At 34.5% G+C, this 26,221-nt stretch overlaps 2 protein-coding genes across 2 annotated transcripts in view; one reads left to right on the top strand and one right to left on the bottom strand.

Moving 5' to 3' along the window:
• The window catches only part of LOC106867665 (gamma-soluble NSF attachment protein), a 31,945-nt gene extending 15,055 nt beyond the window's left edge, over window positions 1-16,890 (top strand). Inside the window, exons 3-10 of the mRNA XM_014912602.2 lie at window positions 298-382; window positions 2,259-2,276; window positions 3,421-3,561; window positions 5,735-5,801; window positions 6,754-6,824; window positions 9,257-9,415; window positions 12,875-13,004; window positions 14,137-16,890. Of these exons, the coding sequence (XP_014768088.1) occupies window positions 298-382; window positions 2,259-2,276; window positions 3,421-3,561; window positions 5,735-5,801; window positions 6,754-6,824; window positions 9,257-9,415; window positions 12,875-13,004; window positions 14,137-14,301 (836 nt within the window). The 3' untranslated portion in view covers window positions 14,302-16,890. The remainder of the gene's footprint in view (window positions 1-297; window positions 383-2,258; window positions 2,277-3,420; window positions 3,562-5,734; window positions 5,802-6,753; window positions 6,825-9,256; window positions 9,416-12,874; window positions 13,005-14,136) is intronic.
• A 72-nt stretch (window positions 16,891-16,962) lies between these two features.
• The window catches only part of LOC106867669 (WD repeat-containing protein 88), a 38,881-nt gene continuing 29,622 nt past the window's right edge, over window positions 16,963-26,221 (bottom strand). The window contains exons 8-11 of the mRNA XM_052972022.1: window positions 25,002-25,084; window positions 22,572-22,640; window positions 20,906-20,995; window positions 16,963-18,587 (exon numbers count right to left, since the gene is read on the bottom strand). Coding sequence (XP_052827982.1) covers window positions 18,477-18,587; window positions 20,906-20,995; window positions 22,572-22,640; window positions 25,002-25,084 — 353 coding nt within the window. The 3' untranslated portion in view covers window positions 16,963-18,476. The remainder of the gene's footprint in view (window positions 18,588-20,905; window positions 20,996-22,571; window positions 22,641-25,001; window positions 25,085-26,221) is intronic.

Here is a 26,221-nt window from a genome sequence, read left to right as displayed (position 1 = left end):
AAAATCTCTCTCTCTCTCCCTCTCTCTCTCTCTCTCTCTCTCTCTCTGCATTCCTTCCACTTCTGACATCTATTTTGGGCTTCCTCATTTTAAGGTTTTTCACTGCTCTTTAACTAAGGGTAAAAAGTAGGGGATATTTGGTTTACGTATTGGCACACAGTATTGTAGTCCATAAAATAATAATTAGGTATTTTACTATGAGCCATGTTTATCTTTTTATGTGTATGAGGGAGAAAAGTTTTTAAATCTTTGTGTAATAACTTCTTTCTCCCTCTTTTCTTTTTCTTATTTTAACAGCTGTTTGCTTCAGAACTTGCAAAGCTTATGATCTAGCAAAGAATGCATATTTAAAAGCTGCAGAACTTCAAGCTCAGACAAATGCGTATCCTTTCATGGGCTCTTGGCCATTATACTGTTGTGTTTGATTCATAATTCTATGTTGTATTCAGGAAGGGAGTTAAGGGGATTAACAAATACTGTTTGGTTAAACTGGCGAAAAAACTGAGAGTATTAAAGTAACTAGCAATATGATTAACATGATACTAGAAGCTATAGACTGCAGTGCTAGTTTAATGGAAGCCTGTTATATAGATGACATACTTAGATGGAGCTGGTCATGTCATATTGTCCTTGAGTTAGAGAAGTAGGTAGAAGGAATTTTGAAAACTATTATCTTTGTTGAAAATGAGCCTTTTTACTCTCGTGAAACCTTTCAGAAGTATGTGTATATCTAAGGCCTGTCTTTCGGGATTGGGCATGTATCTGCACCTGTGACCCTATACCTGAGGATACAAGAGCAGATTTTTTGAGAAAGAATGGCAGTTAACTATACATGCAAATTTTCCCTCTCCATACCACTGATGTTATCCAAGGGAAAAGCTGCCACTTTAAAGACAATACTGCTTGGCACCAGTATAATTGCACACATTATTGTCAGTAGACAAAGGCCTAAACAGACAACATAAGCCATCCTACCTGATGCTTTAACAGTTCCACTAAACTAGTGTTCTGGATAGGTACTTTTTTTTTTTTTTGACTCTAAAAAAATAAAAGACAAAGTTGACCTCAGCTCTATTCAAACTCAGAGCACAGTCAGAGCAAATACCACACACACAAGGCAGCAGTCCAACTTATGTGCAGTTAATGTACAGGATTACAGTATCTAAAGCAGAACAAGTTGACTGTGTGACTATGATCAGTTCAGGCACAAGTGAGCTAAGAATGTGACTGGGCATCAAACATACTTGCAGTGTTATTATAAAAATTAAGTGGTACGAGCAGACCATTAAAAACATAGGAAGAGACAGACCTAAAAACAATGTCTCTCACAGAAGAGATCCTATTCTGCAACTCTCTCTATGGCAGCATACAAAAATCATTAAAATGATCATGATCAGGATAATGTCTTTAGTTTGAATCTTCAACATTCTTAAACTGCATTATATTTCCCCACTGTTTTATATAACTTCTTTCAGTTTCTGCAATCATTTCCTCTAGCTGAATGCAAAATTATTATAACTGAAATTGTAGAAGTACTTACTAAGTTCAGTTGTCATAAGAAGTAAAGTATCTAAGATTCTGTGCCTTGAGTGGGGAAGAAAGGAAAGTGGTGTTTTTTTTTTCACTTGGGCTGCAGGCAAAGTAGATGAATATATGTTTAAATTTTACAGTAATGTAAAATTGCAACAGAACGACTGGGTTCACTTCACAACCTCATGGTTTTTGGGTTTTAATTTCACTGCAGCACCTTGAGCAGATATCTTCTAACATAGTTTTGGGTAATGAAATTTTGTGGTTGAAAACTATGTAGAAGCCTGTCAAAAAGACCATATCTGTTCTTGGGGGATAAAATTTAATCAGTCACTCAATTTAACACCATCTAAACCCTTGGGTACCTTGAACAGAGCCCACTCAAATCTAAATCAGATCAAGTCTCTGGTTTGAGGATAACTTTCTCCCATCAGTCATGGAGACCATGAAAGAGCATGGACACAACCTTTCCTCTTCTAGCCAAGCCAAAAGACATTCAATCCTTAAAAATCATTACTGATAATGACAAAACAAGACATACTTTGAGTTTATTCAAACTGATAAAGGACCTACTATAATGTGGTTTTTTTTTTTCAGTTTAATTGTATCCAGTATTTTGAAGCAAATTAAGGATTTGCTACCTTAGGTTTAATCGCTGTATTTAATGAGTTGTTAGAATGTTTCTAAAAGGTGATACTGCTAAAGTATTTTTCCTTAATTCTAATCAGAAAATTCTATGCTGGCAAGTAAGTTATTTGCTTTTCTTTTTCTTTCCCTCTCTGTTACAATAGACTTATATCTTTTAATATATTACACACTGAATTTTGTTGCTTTTTGATTTTTGAACTTTGGAGAACATGTAGTTTGATGTTTCTAAGTTTTTCTCCTTTTTAATAATGTATTCTGACTGCAAAGTTGGTTCATGGGTAAATCCTGTGATAAACAATACAAAAGGAATTTCAAACCCTCATTATTAGAAATAGTAAATTAAGTGAATAATAGATAGTTCAGTTGGAAACTTTTAGTGATTGTTTATTTCTGGAAATATGAGTAGAAAATATTTATGAAGTGTGTGTGTGTGTGTGTGTGTGTGTGTGTCCAATTATATTTCATGTTTCAAGAAAAATAATTGTGTATCTCTTAAAGTGAGAATTAAGAATGAGGTCAAACTGTTCTGATTCATCCATTGCCTTTAAGTAATTAACTAAAATAAACTGATTCTTCTCATGATATACTTGATTAAGATTTTGAATAGTTAAAACATTTTTCCGCAACAAACTTGTCTTTTCATCAATCTGATGAGAATTGATATTTTAAACAAGAATAGCTATATATCTGAGTTACAAGTACAACATTTAATAATAAATAAATCTAAGTAGTTCTTCACTAGTGTTAAAAAGGGAAAATTTGGTTAAACATCTCAATAATGTCTCTTCACTCTTATCTACTATGATACTAAGTTTAGAAGAGAGATTCATTCCGGAAAACTCTTCATTTACGCATAATCTGTTGACCAAAGAAGACAGGTGCAATGCAATGTGACTCTCACTGAACAGATGATCTGCTGGTACCTGTCATCTCTGCAGATAGTGTTGGCTATTGGCTTCTTTGTTAGAGACTCTTGCAAAGAAATAAAATTTAGTTTAAAATCTCTGACTATCACTCAATGACTTTTCAATCTAGCCTTAATGCTTGCCTAATAGATACCAACAATATTTGCTATTTGTCTTCATACTTAACAGTTTCTTTATTTGGGAAATGTTTGTTGTTTTGTAAGTTAGGCAATCAGTATGTATGAATGTGGGTGGTGGCAGTGGTAGTGGATGGATTTAATTTAATTCAATTTGTTTTTATGTGTTTTTATAAACTGTTCCCTATGCTATACTTTAGGAGCTATGAACAGGTTGCATTACTTTGCAAAGAAACTAAACAACTGGAACAAGCTGCAGAGCTACTAGAAAAGGCTTCAGCAATGTTCATGGAACATGGAACACCTGATTCAGCTCGACTGGTGCTTGAAAAAGGAGCTAAGTATGTTTATGTTTGTGGTAAAAATATATTACTTTGTTGTGTCATAATCTTTGTCATTGTAATTGTTGCTGTTTAGAACCAAATCCACCCTGACTGAACAGATTTATGATCAAAGTCATTACAGCTGTTACATTTCTGTCTCTTTCCTTGGCATAGTTTACCAGGACTGCATTATACAATGTGTCTGTCTTCTCTAAGATGGTAACAGATGATTTAAAGCAGATTTAGCTACTGTTTCTAGCAGGTCAGGTAATTGTATAGAGGCTCCCTTTATGTCTTACTGTTGGTTATTCATAACAGTATTGTCGAAACAAGTATCATACATTCATATGCTCATCTTAACTTCAAATATCAATGAAGAAATAATAGTAGTTTCTATTGTCATCATTGTCTTCATCAAGATAAATAGAGTAATGGTCCTTGTTTGATAGCATGACAAAAGAATTTCTTAAATAGGCACAACATATTGATAGGGGAGAGAAAAATGAGACAGTGCAATAATATATAGATATATATGTATAATAAACATAAAACAAAGCTTTATAAGACATACACGCATTTCAGAAAACTGCTAAAATAATTACATAACAATAATAGCAACATTATGCAATTATGTATTTTATTTCATCAGAGTCCTGCAATATTTATATATGAAGTCGTTTCAAGTGGAATTTAAAATCTAGTAAATGAGTCTGCTTTACAATCACTTTCTTTCAATATGTTAAACAGGAAATATTAATTATTGTTCATATGCAGGCATGAACAAATTCCTCCTGAAAAAAGTTTCAACTGCAGGCCATCTGACTATTCCTGCTATCAGTCACATTGATCATCATTGCTTCATGAATACAATAATTACTTGACATCCACCAACTCTGTCACAGAGGTATCTCCTCTTATACAAATGATAGGCAGTCTGATCATTTCTACTGAAATTCTCACCTCTCAGCAACTCACAAGTCACACATTAACTTTGGTCCAAGTCAGTCAATGAGAATTGTACAATTCAATAACCTGTGCCTTTGTGCCATGAATCTCCAATAAGTTCCTCCATTCATCTTTCTTATTTCTTTACTGCCCACGAGGGGCTACACACAGATGGGACAAACAAGGACAGACAAACGGATTAAGTCGATTATATCAACCCCAGTGCGTGACTGGTACTTATTTAATCAACCCTGAAAGGATGAAAGGCAAAGTCGACCTCGACGGAATTTGAACTCAGAATGTAGCGGCAGACGAAATACTGCTAACGTTTCTGCCAGCTCGCTGCCTTCATCTTTCCTCCATTCATCTTTTTGTCACCTGAAGGACTACATGTTGCAAGAAACTTTTGAGTAGCAACAAACTGAATCAGCAACTTTCAATGAATAAGTAAACACTACTACATATACTGAGTATTTTTTCTCACAGCCATTTATCAGAACATATATGAGCTGAATCAGATTGATTTATGTGTTCTTCTAAGAATCATTAAACTATCAACAGCAAAATATGAACTTACACTAACCCAAGAGCCAGTTATCGAATACCTGACTCATTCAGTTAACTTACTTCCTGAAAACATCGTGTTTGTAACCCAATGATGCAGCATTATAAACAATTTGTCATCAGTACTTTATATAGTAAACTTTTTCTGGTACTCAACCGGAAACCTCAACCAACTGGTACCCAAAACACAAAAAAGAAAACGTGTCTTAATTAGAGTCAAGAGAATTTGCTCTAATTTGTGTTAATCTGTTGTCATTAAAAGAAAAATAAGTTTTTACTGTATCTAAAATGGATCATTGCTACTCAATGTACAGTATTTTATTTTACCGCATTTACAATATTTGTATTTTATTTGGTTAATAAAACTTGTTCTTCACCTAAATTATACATATATTTCTTCCTATTTCTCTCATTTCTATGTATATTCAGAATATTAATGATAAAACTGATGCATATATAGAGTTTTGATGAGTTTCATAAGGTGCTTAGTAATTTAAAAGCAATGATTAGATATCTGAAAAATGCAGTTATCTAGCAACTATCTGCCCCCAGTGGTGCCAAATAGGAGTTGGGATGGGGGTTACTGTAATAAGAATCATAAAGGTGTTACCTGTTCTCTTTTTTTTTTCTGTTTATTTATATATTTCTTTTATTTTAATTAGATAATTTTCTTTCATTTCAGAATGGTTGAACAAGAATTCCCCTTAAAAGCAGTTCATATGTACAAAAAGGCTAGTGCCATTGCCGATGTAAGTTTAAAATTTATGCTGCGGATAAAATTTATTGACTTAAATGATGAGAGTGGGTTAAGCTTATGTATCATTATTCTTCACACACACACATACTTACATACACATGCATAAATATGTACATTATATGTATTCTTTTATTTTTATACTGCTTTCAGTCAAAGGATTTAGTCAATTGTATCATCTCAATCATCCCAAGTATTAATTTCAATCTGTTACTCAAAGAGTCAATAAATATAGATAAATTAACCAAATCACACTTTTGCAAATGAACACATGATGCCAGTAAACATTAACAGGGGCACAGGAATCCATACATGTGTGTGTGTATATGTGTACACAAAGATATAAAACACATACAAGCAGATATGTATATGTGTTGGGGTGTTTATACACAAAGATATTTGTATACATATATAAATGTATATTTGCTCATTTGTTTAGTGTTAGTGTTTCCATACTGGCATGGGTTAGATAGGTAGTTATTTGAGGCAGGATTTTATAACTGCCAATCTTTACCTACTTTTTCAAGTAAGGGATTTTTTTTTATTCCAGAGGTCTTCAAATCTTCAGAGAAAATAGTCATAATGTCAACAAGGAACACCCAAATTACTATCATTTCATACAAGCAATGACAAGTGACAAACGAGGAATATGAGCATTCACACCCAATGCACACATACACATGTGCGCACATGCATGCAAACACACTTACAGATATTTACACAAGATTCCTGCAGTTTCTTTCTATGGAACACTTATCCAAGGTAACATGCAACTATATGGTTAGAGTGCAAACTTCTTAACACTTGCAACCATGGCTGCACCTATATATATATATATATATATATATATATATATATACAAACACACATACACTCACACACACATATACATACAATGATACAAAAGCTATATGAATACATTTTTACATTTATTCTCATTTTTCTAGAATGAGGACCGACCAAACAATGCTGCAGAAAATATTGGGAAGGCTGCCCGAATTTTAATCCACCAGCGCAAGTATGTCTGGATTTGAATTCAAAGATAGTTTAAAGATTGTCTGAACTGTAGTGACCTTTCTTCTAAACATTGTAATTCTCATAGTTCTTGGTAAAGAAGTGCATCTTTTTCAGAATTAGCTCTTCATATTTACTGTATTAACATGAAGACTGACTGAGATCGTATAGGAAGAAGCCTCATTGTAGTTCCTGATAAAAATATCAGCCAAATCTCCCTGAAATCACACATGGTGTAAATACACTGTCTGAATAACAAGATGGTTACAACAGGGATGGTTTAACCATAAATCTGCTTGATCAGAGATGACCACTGGCCAAGCTACAATTGACTATTTCACTGAGCTTGACACTTGCAATAAGCTCATGCTACTTGATCTTTACACACTGGCCATTTGCATCAGTTTTTGGACAGGATTTCTTTTTAGCAAAGAAGCAAATTTTCACTGCAGATATTCCAACTGGAATTGATTTCTAAAGGGTTCTGTTAACAACTGATTAACTTTTTATATAGTTACTCAACTTGCTAGAAAGAATAGCTAAATCTTCTCTCAAATGATAATCTACTATTCTAAAAATGGCAGGATATATTAGATTATAAAGTCCTAGATAAGCTATATCTGAAAAAATGCCAAGATGGTTGGTCATGAATGGAATACCTTAGTTCATAGATCAGCTCAATCAGGGCTGATTTGAGATTAAACCCCAGCAACAACCAGATTCACTTGATATTAATGACAAGAATGTTTCCACAAGCTAAAGTGGACTGTAAAATCAGTTTTAAACTCCATATTCAGTAACAATATGTAGGTAAGAATTGAGTCCAGACAGGATACCTATCTTACATTTACAAGAGATATGGTACCTATTCCCAACATCTAGATGAGCTAAGGTATATGGAATTATGTAGCCCCATGTCAGCTCTGATCAAGTAGACTTATGACATGCAGATAGTCAGCTGAATGATAAGGCATGACACAGATTTGTTTTTCCAATTACATCATACCTCCATCTTTTTGAGGACCCCCTACTTCATACACCAGTATGCAGTGATAAATCATAAGATGTAATGAGACAATCTTGACAAGATTTACTCTCTCCACTATCCAGTCTATTTCTATACACCTATAGATTCTAGAGTTGGCACAAGAAGATCTGAACAAGGTTGACTCAGTCAGAGAGCAAAAATTGCACTTAATGTTAGCGGTGTGTATCCCAGTAGTATTTGGGGCTAGTAAGATTTTGAGGTATTTCTCTGCATATGTGAGTTTTTTCTTACATTTGCTAAGCTGAATGGAAGAAAGACAGTTGAGTGTTCTACCCAGGGGCATAACAAAACGTTTCTAGCAGGTGATATGAATTTACTACTTGTTTTGAACTTGCAGACTTAGTTTCAGTCTATTTCTTTTTCTCTGCAATTTTCTCTGTTGGTTTGTCCATTTTAAAAGATGCTGGAAGAATAAATTTAACACAGCATTCTCACCTTTTTGAATTCCATACATTTAAACACTCATAGCCATGCCTACAAAATCAAAATACAGCACAGCACCTATGGCATTTGGAAACATTTTTTCACACTCAGAATTGCTGAAGCATGGAATAAACTGCCCATATCAATTGTTAGCTGTTGAGATATTACATCCTTCAAAACTTCCATGCTTCCTCAAATTTGCCAACTGTACACCTGATACCCACTTCCCTGTTTTTTTTTTGTTATTTTTAACAACTTATGCATTGTCACTTCCTATGCATATTCTGTGTACTATTCATGCACTTCTGGCTGCTTTTTCTGATACACCTGAGCATTGATACAATAAGTTTGTTATTATTATTATTATTATTATTAACAAGCTGGCAGAATCATTAGCACGCTAGACAAAATGCTTAGCAATATTTCCTCAATTTTTACGTTCTTAGTTCAAATTTTGCCGAGGTCAACTTTGCCTTTCATCCTTTCGGGGTCGATAAATTAAGTACTACTGAAACACTGGGGTCAATGTAATCCACTAGTCCCCTCCCCAAAAATTTCAAGTTTTGTGCCTTTAGTAAAAAGGATTATTATTATTATTATTGTTGTTGTTAGTAGTAGTACTGGGGTCGATATAATCGACTTTCTCCCCCCCCCCCAATTTCAGGCCTTGTGCCTTTAGTAGAAAGGATTATTATCATTATTAACATTACTAAAAAGTTATCAGTTACAAAGCTTGCTTCTCAGTAGTAAAAGTCTATGAATTTAGCTCCACTAAAAGTGATAGTTGCTTTTCAATTTTTAAGATAATGTGACATATACAATAATAAATGGAATCATAATTTGAAAAATGTAGTCATTTTGGGAAGGAGGTGCATTTAAATTATCTTAGCTCTTCTGTTGGTTTTACTGTTGATTTTACAATATTACATGTTCTGGTATTTATATTTTCTGTAATACAATTTCAGGCTTGAACAATCAATTGAATATTTGAAAAAGGAAATACATCACCACAAAAAAACTCAAAATTGGCCTATGATAGGTAAAGCTGCCGTCGGTGTGATATTGTTGTATTTACACAACGAAGACTTTGCAGGAGGTTTTAATTTTTATGAAGAACACTTTAAGTAAGTAAAATTCTGCTTGTACTTAAGAAGGAGTGTATCTGTTTGCTTTTTAACAAGCATAGCATTAAAACACTTTCATCATCGTCATCATCATTGTTTTAACATCCACTTTTACATACTCTCATGGGTTGGACAGAATTTGTTGAGGCAGATTTTTTGCAGCTAGATGCTCTTCCTGCCACCACTCCTCACTTGTTTCCTCATAGCTGGACATGTTTTCACAGAAGATTAGAAACAAATGATATTGCTTGTATAATGGTCATACTTATTTCATCATCATCATCATCACCACCTAACATCTGTTTTCTATGCTGGCATGGGTTGGATGGTTTAACAGGAACTGACAAGTCAAAAGTTTGCGCCAAGCTCCACTGTCAGCTTTGGTATGGTTTCTATGGCTAGATGCCCTTCCTAATACCACTCAGTCACAATTACCGGATGATTTCAACACACACAAATGCACTCATACACATGATGGACTTCTTTTCCAATCTACCAAATCACTCAAGATTTTGGTTGGCTTGGAGCTATAGAAGATACTACCCATGGCACTTTACAATGGGACTGAACCCCAAATCACATGTTTTGGAAGCAAATTTCTTAACTACACAACCATGCCTGCATCTTATACATTTAGTTTTATAAACTTTATTGCATTGATCATCATCATCATCATTGTTTTAGCATTCCACTTTTCTACGTTTGCTTGAATTGTGTAGATTTGCAGTTTAACAACCATATTACAGCTCTTTTCAATCCTGTCATTTCATTTTTGATGCCCAACATCCTGATCTCATTACTTCCTTCTATGTCTTCCTTTGTTATATATACGATCCTCTGTCAGCATAGGACTCTTTTCCACCCAACATTTGTTGTTATTTGTATTACATGTTCAATAACAGTCAATAGCCATTAATGCTAGTTTCTAGCAGGTGATATGAATTTACTACTTGTTTGAACTTGCAGACTTAGTTTCAGTCTATTAATTGCTATATCTCTGCAGTTTTCTCTGTTGGTTTGTCCATTCTAAAAGATGCTGGTTTTAAAGTGGTGTTAACTTAAGTCAATTGTTCATAAACTGATAGTCTCTCACTTTTCTTAGTCTAGCCAAAATTATGAAAGGTAACTTAAAACTCCTATTACTACAAATCTAGTTGTGTACTTTTGGTCATGTAGGCAGTTGATAAAATGTCTAGGTATGGTCCACAGATCCAGCTCTCTGAATATATTGTCTATCTTGTGGAGAATACATGCAATGATTTATTAAGTGGAGAGCAGTGAAACAATCTGAGCATGTTCTGTTTCCTTTACTATCTTGTCTTATAAAAAGGAAGTATTGCATTTTAACAATTTTGTTGATAGTGAGTCCTTTGAATTTTGTATGAATCATAGTTTATTCTTGCTTAAATTTAACCCCAGCTGTGAACTCTGAGAAAAATAAATTTTGAAAATTATTTTTAATCCAAAAAGGAGCAGTCTTAACAGCCTTTTTAAGTAAATAGTGGTGTCCATTTAAATACCAATCCACAAAATCACTTTAAAATTAATATTTTTTTAAAATTTATTATTTAGTATTTAAATTTATTAATTTTGACATCTGCTGCACCAACAAAACCTAACTGGGAAAATCATTGGTGAACTTTTAGCCCTTTACAAAAGAATATATTAAATCATCCATTATGTTAAGTTATTTTCATTAAATTTTAAATTTTATTTTTGGTTATTTTTTCATTTTAGTTGTTAATAAGAATAATTTAGAATTTAGGATAACCTTATCTACCAAGATATCCTTTATTGGAAAGATTTTCATCATACAAATTAAAGTAATGGTTTTTGAAAGGATATTCTTTTACAATATTTCAATTATGAGAGAAAACAACAGAAAAATATCATGTGGACTATATTTTTCTAGTTGGATTTATTATGATGTCTTCAGTTTAACCCTTTTGTTACCATATTTTGGTTGAAATATTCTGCCTTTGTTTCAGTTAATTTTGAAAACAATAAAGAATTTAGCTGGTGTTTAAAACATAAATTAACGTGAGATTTTGGTGGAAGGTTCTAATTTAGATCACTTTAAAACATGGAGTTTGAGCATAGAATCAGAGGTAGTTTCAGGTGTGTTGGTATCAAAAGGGTTAAAGTAACTGGCTTAATTTCACAGGGACTAGAGTAGTTGCTACTGTAGTTGTGATGTCTCCAATGTAACAATATCTAAAAATCAAAATATGAATAAGTCATACAAAAACTAGTGCTATATGAGAAATCTATCTTATTTTTATGTAAGTTTAATAGCATGTTGAAATTAATGTGTCCATTAACAGACACATTGAAAGGTGAATATTCACACTTCTATAATCATCATCATCATCATCATCATCGTTTAACGTCCGCTTTCCATGCTAGCATGGGTTGGACGATTTGACAGAGGACTGGTGAAACCGGATGGCAACACCAGGCTCCAATCTAATTTGGCAGAGTTTCTACAGCTGGATGCCCTTCCTAACGCCAACCACTCAGAGAGTGTAGTGGGTGCTTTTACGTGTCACCCGCACGAAAACGGCCACGCTCGAAATGGTGTCTTTTATGTGCCACCCGCACAAGCCAGTCCAGGGGCACTGGCAACGATCTCACTCGAAAATCCTACGGGAGCCAGTCAGGCGGTACTGGCAACGGCCACGCTCAAAATGGTGCATCTCATGTGCCACCCACACAAGAGCCAGTCCAGGGGTAACTGGCAACGATCTTACTTGGCTTGCCGGGTCTTCTCACGCACAGTACATTTCCAAAGGTCTCGGTCCACCTTTAAATTTTTGTACCCTTTTTATTTTACACTTTACAATCGTAATTGAACCATACTTCGATGACTGGCACCTACGCCAGTGGAGCACTAGCAGCACAGTCGAGCATGTTCATTGCCAGAGTAGCTGTCTGGCTTCCATGCTAGTGGCCTGTAAACGGCACCATTTGAGCGTAATCGGTACCAGCGTTGTCTCTAGCACTTGTCCTGGTGGCACGTTAGAAAATCATTCGAGCGAGGTCGTTGCCAGGGCCGCTGGACTGGCTCCCATGCAGGTAGCACGTAAAAAACAGCCTTTTGAGCGTGGCTGTTGCCAGTACCATGTGACTGGCCCTCGTGTCGGTGGCACGTAAAAGCACCCACTACACTCTCGGAGTGGTTGGCATTAGGAAGGGCATCCAGCTGTAGAAACTCTGCCAGATCAGATTGGAGCCTGGTGCAGTCTTCTGGCTTGCCAGTCCTCAGTCAAATCGTCCAACCCATGCTAGCATGGAAAGCGGACGTTAAACGATGATGATGATGATGATGACTGCCTTCAAAAACATCATGCACTTCAAACTACTGCAGTGATTCACTATCTACAAATCTCATATCCTGCACCATAAGGAATGCAATATTTGCAATTGTAAATAGTTTCCATTGTTATATTTCCATTCCAGGCGTCCAGAACTTTCAGACAGTGATGACGCAGTGTATATGTACAGACTCTTGAAAGCTTATGATACAGCAGATGAGGCAGCTGGAAGAGCCGTTTTAGATTCTCCACTTGTACGACACATGGATAATGCTGTATGTATAAACTCCTAACCATTTCCTCTTTGTTTTATTCTTATTGATATTTAATTTATTCTAAAGTGTAAATTATTTTTCTTGAAAAAGAAAAAGAACAAAAGCAGTTCTAAAAATGCTTATCTTTTAAGATGTTGGGCCTCCAACGAAATAACATGAGTTAAAATATTGTCACTACTGTTGTCTGGTGTTCTTAAATAAATTTATCCCAGATAACCAAATTGAAAGAAATAATTACCATTTTCATCTGGAATAGTGCTGCTGCTATGCACACAAACACCCTGGATTGCATCCAGAGATGGATTGCTCTAACTGGCATTTCATCACTCCAGTGAACACACTCTAGCCTCTGGTCCACAGGCATGCTCTCACCTCTGTCTATTGCTATTATAATGGCCTCTGATCCTTGAAGCCAGCTTTGTTAAAATCACGATTAGTCACTCTGCACTTTCAAAGACCAATGTAATAAAAATTCCCTTGTAAAACTGGTAAAGTTTGGAGACAAAGTGGAAGGGCATCCAGCTGTAAAATACTGCCTCAAATGAGTCCCTGTCCAACCCATACTAGCATGGAAAAACAAGCATTAAACAAATGAACGATCAAAATTTATAAAACCATTGATGTGATCACATTGAATAAAAACTTTTAGAAGAAGACAGAGAGAAACAGATACTGAAAATGGATGAGGAGAGTTACTTAAGCAATTGAGAGATAATCTATCTCTGGAGAGGATGTTAGGATGTCAGTCTATCACAGATAGGTTTCATACCAATGAACTGAAATTTGTAGAATTGAATATTTTGCACAAACATACATCATAACATCAATGGTTCAATTTCAATTCCAGATCTTTTGACTGGTTGTCTGATATCATATCTATTGTACTAGATATCTTTTTAGTATGCAGCAGATTGAGGAAAAGCATGCAGGAAAGACCTGAAGAACATTGAATCTCATAAATGCGGTGATGCATAACCAATATGTATAGGATGTGCCATAGTGTGTAAACAATTCAGTCTTTGCTAGGAGGAAATGAGGTGGAGGTAGATGTAAAAGCAAATAACATGATGATGATGCTGCTGCTTATAAAGATTTTTCCTTTTTCTTTTTTTTCTTCTGTTTTAATTTCCAGTTTGCAAAGCTGGCACGTGACTTAGAAATCCCTGAAATAGGTACAAGTAGTCAAGACTGGGGCCCATCACCTCATGACCCAATAGATGAGATAGCAGAAGCTACAGCTCGACTGGCTGCTGATGATTACTACGAGGAAGAAGATGAAGAACTTGATTTGCTCTAGTTTACCATTTTGGTGTTTCTTCAACAAAAAATTGTCTCTCGCTCTCTTCATCTTTCTTTGATTCTCTAGTTCTACAACTTGTCATTTTAATTGATTATCCATTAAATTATCTTTGATTCTCCACTCCGGTGTCAATGTTATGACCCTCAAATCCTTGTATTTCTTCAGACACACACTCATACATGGACTTAAATATATGTGCATGTTACACACACATGAACACTTACATGCATGCACACAGAAGTAGGAATACATGTGACAGTCTCATTCACATAGACATGCTATTTTTCATTTCTAATTTCTCTCTTACATGCATACTTAACATTATGCATGTGTGTGTGTGTAAGTGTGCGCATGCACTTTTAGTTATGTAAAAAAAATGTGAAATATTAACTGAATTGTAAACACAATATGTTAGAGTAAAATATTTATTATTTAAAAAATAGATTGACAGTTACAAATGAGATTTTTTAATAGCTTTGCAGAAACTAGCACTCTCTGAGTGAAACAGATAAAAACACACACGTGTGTGTGTGCACATGCATGCACCCATACACACACTCTTTTACTTCAGAAAATCTTATGTGGATGAATCTTAATGCAAGATGTGAAAATAACTGGATCATGTGTCAAATCTCTTAGATTTTCTTAACAATATCTAAGAACCTTTTATTTTTCCCTTTAAAAACAACTCACCTTCATATCTGTTTTGCTATTTCACATTATTACAATTGTTAATTAATTTGATATACTCAACTGAATGTTTTGAGTGCATGGTTAGAACTTACCAACATAGTTTGAATCCATATGCAATGTTCACATGTGGAAGAACTTGTTCAGTGTTCAGATATTTGCTGTTAATATTTTGCAGGATATATCAAAAGTTAAAATAGTGTGATTAATAGCTTCCACAAATTCAAATGCAATATTAATATAAAGTTGGAAGTGGACAAAGTTTGTGCATGGGATGGATCTAATTGAGGGAAAAAAATGGATGATGGTGTTATCAGTAAAAAATATATAAGAATTGATTTGAAAGTAATAAAATGAAGGAGAGTAGATGTATAATGTGATAAGATATAGGTAAGAAAAGGACTTGTCTTTAGATACTGTAATGGAATCTGATGGAAAAAGCTATTGCCATAAGCAGTTAGGTCAATATAGGTCTGTGAGTGGGTGTTTGTGAGTTATTGTGTGCATTTTCCCACACTAAACCTTTTGTCAATCCACTTCTTCCAATTTCAAAGAAATGCATTTATAAAATGGGACCAACAGAAGGAACGTAAAACAACTATCTTGAAGTTCTCTATTATATACTCTGTTTCTTAATTATGGGTGGTACCAATTGTTGTTTAGCTCCAGGCCTATGATCAAAGATATTCCAGTTGTGGCCATCCCATTTTTTTTTTAGGAGAATGTCCAGGACTACATTAACCAATGTATCCATTCCATATTTAAGATGGTGGATTACAAGCCAAAAATGATTAGGGAAGAAACTTAGTTTAAGCAGAGTTGATTTAATTTCATTGGTTTGTTTTCTTTCAAAGGAAAATATATTAAATTTCCTCAGGATGTTAATAATCATAATTTTATTTTGTAAACTCAGATACCATAACAGAAATCATACATTTGATGGAAGTGTGGAGGGATGACTAATATTTTCCTTCATCATTACTAATTTCCATCATGCTTCAAACATTGTAAAATTGAATTTTGTATGTAAGCACTGTTGCTCATAAGTTTAATTTATTTTATTGCAAGCTACAATGCTTAAATAATAACTCAATAATTGTACAGTATTATAATATTTTTTATAGATCTTTTTAAATTATTGTTGTTATCTGCTTAGAACTAGCAAGTTTGAAATGTTATGCAAAAGTGTTTTGCTGAAACAAAAATATTTTCTTTCAAGTATTTATCAAATGAGAATTTTAAACTTTTGTATGAAATTTATTATAGCAAACTTTTATAATTTTTTTATTTTTATTTATTGGCTGGATGCATTAAACAATCAATGTATCTGATTGATAAAGTTAATTAAAATATATTTCATTTGTATTTGCATGACCTCCATAAAATCAAACTCTATTTTCACTGATTATGATCGGTTATCATGTAGAATGTATTTTAAGGCATAAACACACATCTGTTTTATAGTTTTCTTTTTCTCAGTAATGATTGTGAGAAATGTTTCTTCTAAATCTTTTAGATCAAAATAACAGTTTCCTTTAAATATAGTAATGAATAGTTTTTTTAATGCAGTCCTTTAGTTTTCTTCCAAAGAACACTCAGATATTGAAAATAGGTGAGTCTGCTACAGGTTTTGAGTTTGGTAACCAAATGTAAGTTTAAATGTTTTCTTTGCAATATTACAATTGCAATTATTATAAATTACACGATTCAGACAAAAAAAAAAAGAGAAACATTATTTCCTTTTTTTCTTGATAAAAGACATGTCTATATTATGTAACCTTTCAAATTCTTTTATCTAATATAACTATGTAAAATATTTTTTTTTTTTTGTTAAAATGTATATAATATATTGTGCTTGTAAAAAACCGTTAAAATAAATGAATAATGAAAGACAAACATTTTAAATTATTTACACAATTCACTTGTAAAAAAAATAGTTGTTAGGTTAGCTTTCAACAACAATGACCGACCGAAGCACTTAAGATTTGATGACCGAAGCCATATAACTGTAAGTAGCTATCACAAGTTAGCTACAACATTGTAACATTAATGGGTGTTTTGACATGTTAGTGCAGAGTTCAATTGTCTCTATGGATCAAGCCTGGAGACTATTTCTATTGATACATTACATGAAAAAACTATCTTCATTAGGACCCAATAGATTATAAGAGTCACTAAGTCAAATGACTAATTATTAGTTTCTAAACACAGGTGTTGCAGAGTGACCATAACTAAGACACTTTTGTTAACCTTGACCAGCTTGTTTTAAATTAATACTAGAAATAGTTCACACCTGCAGGGATAAGGATTGTATTAGCTTTCAACACTGAGTTCAAACTTTCACATCCTTGAAAAGTCTTCAGATAATTTTCAATCTTGTGTATTTTACCCCAAGAAAATTATACATGTTATGTAATTTAATCAGGCACTGATTAAGGCTGGAGCTAGATCTGAAATTTTGGTGCTGCCAGGACTAAGCAATTGGACTTTGAAGTTACTGAAGCATGTTAAATGATAAACAAATCTTCTGCAAAATTTATTGACTATGGTTAAGAAAATGATAGGTAAAATATCTGTCTGTTACTAAGGCTAATATAATAACTACAAAATGGTTATTGATGTTTAGCCCACGGTCAGCCCAGATCAAGCAGACATCTGATCACAGGCATTCCAGCTCTGACCATCTTTTTGTATATCAGGGACTATACTACCCAATGCATTCATTTTTTTAAAGATGGAATGTAGTGATTCAAGAACGATTTGACTGCTGTTTTCAGCAGATCAGTTTACATGCGAGTAAACTTGAAGAGTAAAGTAATGTAATGAGTGACAAGTATGACTAGCATACTTAATTATTCATTGTTGCTAATGAACAATAATATGGAAGACTGGTTTACATAATTAGGAGATATATTTTGAATCAAAGTAAAAACTAAATTGGAAAAAATTACAGTAACCTCCATGGCTCAATAACTAAAGTACTAGTTTGATAACCTAATGATTGGCTATTTAGAGCCTCTTAAGAACGGTGATCAAAATACAAGAGTGATATACTTTGTCAAATTTACTGACATTTAAATTACTGAAATTCAGTTCATTTCTAGCCTAAAATATAATTTTTTTGTTTTTATACACACACACATAGTGTTAATGTTTGTTTTTATGTTCAGTTAAAAACTGAACATAAATACTAGGCTCCCACTGTAACTTTTTACTGTACAGTTTCATTCCTGTGTACCATGGCCTTTAATGGCCAACAACTTTTGCAACTGACTTGTGCTCTGCATTTTGAACAAATTAGCATTGTACATCCATATTAGAAAACCACTGTGAAGAATATATCTTCTCTAATAGTTGTCAAAGCCACTGTTTTGAAGGCAATATTTTCGTTTAAGTTTCGGTGGGGAGGGGTGGAAAAAAAACAACAAAAAACATTTTTGTATTAGGTGTAATTCTTTGGGATTAGCTTTGAAAGAAATGCATTAGTCATGGTATTTTTTAATGCAAGAATCAAGTTTGCAATATGTACATAGCAGCAACTTGGTATTCTGATAATCATTGAGAGGTATGAATGTTTTGTTACATCTTTCACACTGAAATCAATAGAAACATAAACATTTGAATCAAACAATCAGATCTTAAATGACTGTTATGTTATTTTTTTCTTAAACAAAAGGAATATATAATTTCTATGAGATTTAATATATCAAGAATAAATTAGTATAAAAATTGCCATCACAACATATTATCTGTAATATAAAGTCTAATATAAACCAGAAGTGTATGATTAAGTGGATTAGCAGTTATTGAATTATAAGTAGGAATTAGTCCTACTGTAGGTTTAATGTTTCAGTTTACTGGATAAGTATACATATCACTCTATTTGGCTCAGTTTACAAAGCTGGAGTATATAAAAATGCCTTCCAAAAAAGTTAGTTCAAACAGACTAGCATCTTATCCAGAGGAAGATTTGTTGCTTGTCTGCTTTATGTCACTGAACTCAGAGTGAAGTTCTTGCATAATGGAGTTTTGTAGTTAGCAAAATGATTAAATATGTAATTCTATTCATCTGAATAAGACTGGAGCCAATAAGGTAACCTTTGTGTGGTTGTTCAATTTGCTAGAAATAACAGCCAAATCTCCCTCACTATGCTCTAACATTTTAAAAATGAAGGACACATTAAATAATGTTCTACATCTTCAATAAAAATACAGAATGGCTCATTCCGACCTGAAAGGCATTCGTTGCAATGAATGTAAACACAGAATAACTTCACAAAATATATGTAAAATATATATGAAAAATATGTAAAATATTAAGACAATTGAAGAAAAATATCTACAATAAAATTCTAATTGATAAACATAAATTTTTTATTAAAACAAAACATACAGGTGAAGTAAATCTCATGGTGTGAAGAATCAACACAACACTACGTGCAGTTGTCATGGTAACAAGCTGTTAATGCCTTGCTGTCTGTTGATTGGCTAAAATTACCCAAATTTTCCCAACTTTAATTCCAAATAACATCAGGCACTTTAATTTACAAGATAAAGTAATTGGTTGATCGTAATCAAAATTCAGAGTTGTATCAATACACCAAAATTGAAAGCAATCTGAGCAAAATTAAAGGGGGATGATTTTGTGAATCAATTTAACTAGATCCCACTCTAATCCAAATGGTGTGTTCAGCCATGCCTCACAAACATAATTGCAAAGACGTTGCTGTGGAGAATGGTCAGCAACACTTGCTGCAATCGCCACCCCCACCTCATGGAGCTCATTTCTCAAACAGATTGGCACTTGTGCCAGTGGAGCACTAACAGCACCGTCCAAGCATGACCATTGCCAGAGCAGCTGTCTGGCTTCCGTGCCAGTGGCATGTAAATAGTACCATTTGAGCATGATCGTTACCAGCGTCGCCTTACTGGCACTTGTGCCGGTGGCACATGAAAAGAACATTCGAGCGAGGTCGTTGCCAGTGCCACTGGACTGGCTCCTGTGCAGGTAGCATGTAAAAGCACCATTTGAGTGTGGCCGTTGCCAGTACCGCCTGACTGGCCCTCATGCTGGTGGCACATAAAAGCACCCACTACACTCTCCGAGTGGTTGGCATTAGGAAGGGCATCCAGCTGTAGAAATTCTGCCAGATCAGATTGGAGCCTGGTGCAGCCAGTCCTCAGTCAAATCGTCCAACCCATGCTAGCATGGAAAGCGGATGTTAAACGATGATGATGGTGATGATGAGACCACTGTTGCCCTGATTTTGGGGAGGAAATCAGTAGTGTTGAGTCCAAGAACACCTAAAGTCTCATCTATGACTAGTACAAACAAATAACACCCAGTCAGGCTCCAGTATTTGTTTAACTTCCTCTCCTCTCTATTACAGGCAGTGACGCTTGGGTTTGCAGCCAATTTAGTAGAATTGCTTTTGCTTTCCGTATCGTCCCATTCACCCAAAAGAACTTGCTATAAAAGCAACATTTTTTAAAAAGGCATTTTTTTCTTTTCTATTCTGTAATCATTGATAAAAAATATGGATTTACTAGTTTCAGTAGTGTCTTAGATTTTTAATGTGGACACTCAAATTGAACAAAAGCAGTGTAACCTAAATTTTAATGACTTGATATGCTGGATGTGGAGAATGGTATTGGAGGTCTACAAAAAGAAGAAAAGTTAGTTTGTAGTGTTGATTTAAGTAACTTCCAGTGTCTTAGTGTTGATTGCATGACTCACAGAATCATTAGATAAAATATTTTGTAGTATATAAATAATGGCCCTTTACATTCTGAACTTGAATCCCACCAAAATCAACTTGTTACAAGCATTTTGTCTCATGAAAGCGGTTGTCTTTTTAATGGATAAGTAAATGTTGCCTTGGTTTTCAAAGAGGTAATAAGATTAACTTACCTGTAATATTCTAGGAATAAAATCATTTCCAGGTAGTAATGTTGATATGGAACTGATATTATCAATGTCCCAGATTCGGACAGTGCGGTCCTAACATTAGAATATAAGATGGTTATAAAAAAATAGTTTGGTATGGGAGTAATATGGACATGTAATATGAATATATGATTTGCATTCAGTTAAAATACATGTAACATGATATTGTTGGAAAATTAAAACAACACATCCTGGATAGATGAAAACACATCATATAGCAGGTAGGTGAAAATACATATAAAAATACATAAAGTGAATGGATGGTATGATTTGGGGGTAACAATCTATAATGTGAATATGTCATTCATTAGATAAAATATAAAGTTATTGTTTTTAGCCCCAGACCAACTTTGAATGAGCAGATCTATGATCAGCTCATTAGTCCCTACCAGAATACCTTTGATCTATGATCATAGGCATTCTCATAGGGATGACTATAACCCTTTCTTTTTCAGATACAGTGTATCTATGAGTGTCTTATCCAATGTATTCTTTAAGACAATAGAGTGTAATATGAAGGAGATTTGACTGCTATTTCCAGCAGGTTAAGTGATCTATAGAAGCTTCCTTGTTGGTTCAATACCCAGATAATATAAAACAAATGTATTATTAAAGAGTGTCAGTTTTCTATTATAAAGGGACAAAAAAAATTAATTGGATCTGTGATCAAGATACTTAATTCATAAATCGCCCTGTCCACCAAGTAACACAAAATTTTATTAAGCAACATCAGTATTGCAAAAGCTATTAGTGACTTTCATAGCTTATAAGACAATTTAACTCCTTCACTACGAGTCTGAAGAAACCACTCCAATACTTAAACCAGAAGGCCCCAATCATCTCCGGATTCTGCTTCTTGTTATAGATTTTGTGTTAAACTCTATACTAAATACATGACACCACAAAATGGATATCTTCCTTAACTATGAGCAATAGCAACCATTTCTGGAAAAGAACAGAAGAGATTGTCGAGATAGTAAAATTCCTGACTGAATTTAGTCAGCAATAAAATAACAAAATACATTGATGTATTACAAGAACATGAACTGTCTAACATGCTGATGGTCTTTTTAGGGGAACATAATGTAGAATATTTTTGTGTGTTCCACTGTCTAGATTTGTGAGCTTTAGTCTCATGTTGGTAACACTTATATTATGTATAGGGTCTGTAAGTGTTCAGAGCTGAAGTAATTTTCAACTTTAAAGAGCAAGACTAGCCTCTATAGATGTATGGTTGCAATGGAAGGTTATAAAAAGAATTCAATATTATAAATAAAATTATTAACAAAATAAATTTTTAAACTAAAGGTTTTCCAAGATCAAATTACATTTTTTTTTCTTTTTGCAAGCAGAAATAATATCAAAATTGATATATACAGGTTTAATTGTAGTTGGGAAGATAGAATATTAAGATATCAAGCTAAATGAAATATTTTAAAGGGTAAATAATCCATTTCCTTTTTGTTTAAGGAATTAAGGAAGTCCAGTCTAAATGAAGGTAACCACCCTCCACCTTTCCCACCACTCTGATGTAACTGTCTCTGCCCTCTTCTTCTTCCAGCTCACTTTTACTTTCACAATCTTTCTCAGACATTATACGGTGAAATAACATTTTGATAAGGTTTCTTACCCGAGAACAGGAAAGTATAGAACGCTGGGATTTACCAATATCAACACTATGAACCCAATTAATATGTTCCTGAAAGATAAAAGGGTTTTCATAGATTATTGCCACTCAAAATTTTAAAGATTAAATTAGAACCACCATTACCACTATGCAACAGCCCTCACCTTCAGGACACTGTAGCACTTCAAGTCAATTGGCAGATATGAGCTAATTATTATCCCCACCCCCACCCCCATCAAAAGGATCTTATCAGCTTTAAAGAATCAGCCTTCCACTGATTAACCAAAATGCAATATTCTCACAAACAAAGCTTCCACATTTGCTGCCAGCTTTACAACCAACTTCACATTAGATACATCTCTAGAACCATCTCTCTCCAGCTGTGTCTTTTACTGGAGTTTTCATCGCTATGGGCTTGGGCCAGCTGCACAGTTTTCCAGCCCACATGCAAGATATTTTTACAAGACACCGCTTGTATGGATGGCCATTGGCTCACAATGAGCTCATCCATCCTTTCACAGGTCTTTAGTCCTGCTAGCTTTCTACAATACTCTTCTCACTTGGCAAGCCAGGAAGAGGAGTCAGTTTAGTCACCCACCACCCTGCCATGAAATGGAGTGCTGAATTACATGGTACTAGTAGCAGGATTTTACTGATCTGATCTATATGAAGCTAATCAATATTTGCATATAAACAACAAGTGCAAAAGGGTCTCTGATCAATTCAAACCAAAAGGTCACCATTCCTGACAAAGTCCTTCCATTACTCTCAAAGTGGCCCAGAGCTAGATACTATCCCCAACGATTTCTTCAAGCTTTCCATCTCTTTCCAGGGATCTATTCCTATTTTGAAAACAAGCCCTGCCAACTATCAATCTATTGTTCTCACTTTGAACATCTCAAAGACAATGGAGTCATAAAACCAGATCTACTAGGGTCACGCTTTCTTATGTCACTCACCAGTGAGCTCTCCGCCCCAATAAATTTGGTGAAAACAATGTTCTGGCCCTAGACATTAGCAAGGAATTTGATTATGTCTAACATCCAAATCTTGAGGGAAGATTACCTTCTTAAAGATTCTATCTGTCTCTTGTCTCTTCGGCTTCCTCTCAAGTTACACTATTGCAGTGTGTGCTCATGGAGTTCTCTCTGACTCATACTCCATCAACTTTGGTATGCCCAATGGTTGGATTTTGTCCTTCACATTCTTCCTTAAATGCATCAAAACCTACTTTCCATTACGACTAACAACACCCTTTATTTCTCCCTAACTTACTGCCTTCAAGTGTTATCCACACGTAACCTTGACACTTTACACCAAATCTACAAAGGTTCCATAAACAGAGACCTTGAAAACACTTTACACTGGGGTCATGTTGAACTTGTCTCTTTCAACAACACAAGATAATCCCTCGCAGTACATATCAAGAAAACAATATCATACCTCAACCCTAAATACAAACAACATGCAACTAAAAACCTGAAATATACTGCAAATACTACTTTGCAAAGGTCATAGCTACAGTTCCATCTCCCTGACCAAACCAACAAAAAGTAATTAAATAAAATAAAAATAGCATTAAACTCATCATCATGATTATCATACCACTCCTACTATAACTACAATCACTAACATTACCGCACCCACCTAGTAGTATTATTATTATTATTATTATTATTATTATTATTATTATTATTATTATTATTATCATTATACCACTACTTCAGCTATCACTACAACAACTATCAACATAACTACACTCATCATTGCTGTCACCACCACCAACATTATCTTTACTATACTTCTTCCACTACTATTAATATAACCAATCATCTCTACTATGCCTCTAGTCATGGCTGTCATTATGATTATCTTCCCAGTCAACACTACCAATACTTCTATCATAAGCATTATCACTACCACTACCACAGGACATTAAGAGAATGGATACATGTCCAAAGTGTCACAATGCATCCCATAAAATTAATTACTGCTCAGTTGGTTGGAGGCTAACCAAGCCCTGCTCTTTAGTTTGTTGGAGGCATGCTACATCATCATCATTATCATCATCGTTTAACGTCCGCTTTCCATGCTAGCATGGGTTGGACGATTTGACTGAGGACTGGTGAACCAGGTGGTTACACCAGGCTCCAATCTGATCTGGCAGAGTTTCTACAGCTGGATGCCCTTTACATCTAGAATAATAAACCAGAGGGCCTAGTCTTTCAGTTGTCTACCTGTGATAATCAATCAGAAATGATTTAGGACTATACAACAAGAACAGCAACAATACTAACATTCCAATCAATATCATCCCCCCCCCCCCCATAATTATCATCAATATCATCATAAATGTATTTTTCAATTAGCTGTACACACACACACACACACACACAAATACACGAAGAGAATAATAAATTTAAAACTACTTACAGTTAATCTATATTGCTCCCTATTTTCAGTAAGATCCCACAAGATGATTAAATTGTCATAACCCCCTGTCACAAGCCATTTTCCTGTAAAAGACAAAATCTAGTAGCAGAGGTTGTTGGAACAAGATTCAGTTACAAAAATCACTGATAAGAAAATAAACATGATAGAATGCAAAGTTGTTTTGAAATACTAATGATGGTTAAAAAAACAAACAAACAAATTTGTAGAAGTTGTCTCTTGTAAAACTAGGCTTTTTTCTTATATTTTTCCATTTTTTTATTCTAAGAATTGAGAATAAGACATTCTTCATTACACTTTTCAAGTATCAGTGAAAGGAATCTCTTTTTAGCAGAAAACCTTAGCATAGGCTATAGCTTGAATACATGCCATATGCTGTCATGTACATACACACATGTCAGAATGGGATAAGGCGGTGAGCTGGCAGAAATGTTAGCATGCCGGGCGAAATGCTTAGTGGTATTTCGTCTGCCATTACGTTCTGAGTTCAAATTCCGCCGAGGTTGACTCTGCCTTTCATCCTTTCGGGGTCGATAAATTAAGTACCAGTTACTCACTGGGATTGATGTAATCGACTTAATCCCTTTGTCTGTCCTTGTTTTTCCCCTCTATGTTTAGCCCCTTGTGGGCAATAAAGAAATAAGAATGGGATAACAGGCTACAGTTGTTTGGATGCTGACACTTTGGTATTCAGCCTGTTTTGGCAATAGTACTTTTTGGAACTGGAGGCAAACACACACACAGAAATATTAAAACATCTGATGCCAAATAAGTCCATGTTGAATCAGCAATGTCAAACAAGTGACATCAAAATGGCTCTGCCAAAACATACTCCAAATATGTACATACAAGGATTCTCAATACAAATATACTACTCAAAGCAAACAATTGCTGATGGGGGAAGTTATGCTAAAAACCTATCCAATAGCACTAACAATACAAGTGACATGAAATCATAACAGGAAAGTATTGAAATCAAGCCACAGAATCATGTAACCTGGAACTTGACACATATATATACATTTGTATGCATTTCATAATCACTGTTATCATCCCCATTTAACATTTGCTTTCCATACCGGATGGGTTGGATTGTTCCACAGGAAATGGCAAGTCAAAAGTCTGCACCAATCCTTGCTGTCTGCCTTGGCATGTATGGCTGTTTGTGTGTGTGTGTGTGTGTGTGTGTGTGTGTGTGTGTG

This window comes from Octopus bimaculoides, chromosome 1 (genome assembly GCF_001194135.2).
Source record: "Octopus bimaculoides isolate UCB-OBI-ISO-001 chromosome 1, ASM119413v2, whole genome shotgun sequence".
In the NCBI taxonomy this organism is placed as follows: domain Eukaryota; kingdom Metazoa; phylum Mollusca; class Cephalopoda; order Octopoda; family Octopodidae; genus Octopus; species Octopus bimaculoides.
The sequence above is the reverse complement of the archived record's forward strand: the minus strand, read 5'-3'. Positions and strand labels throughout refer to the sequence as shown.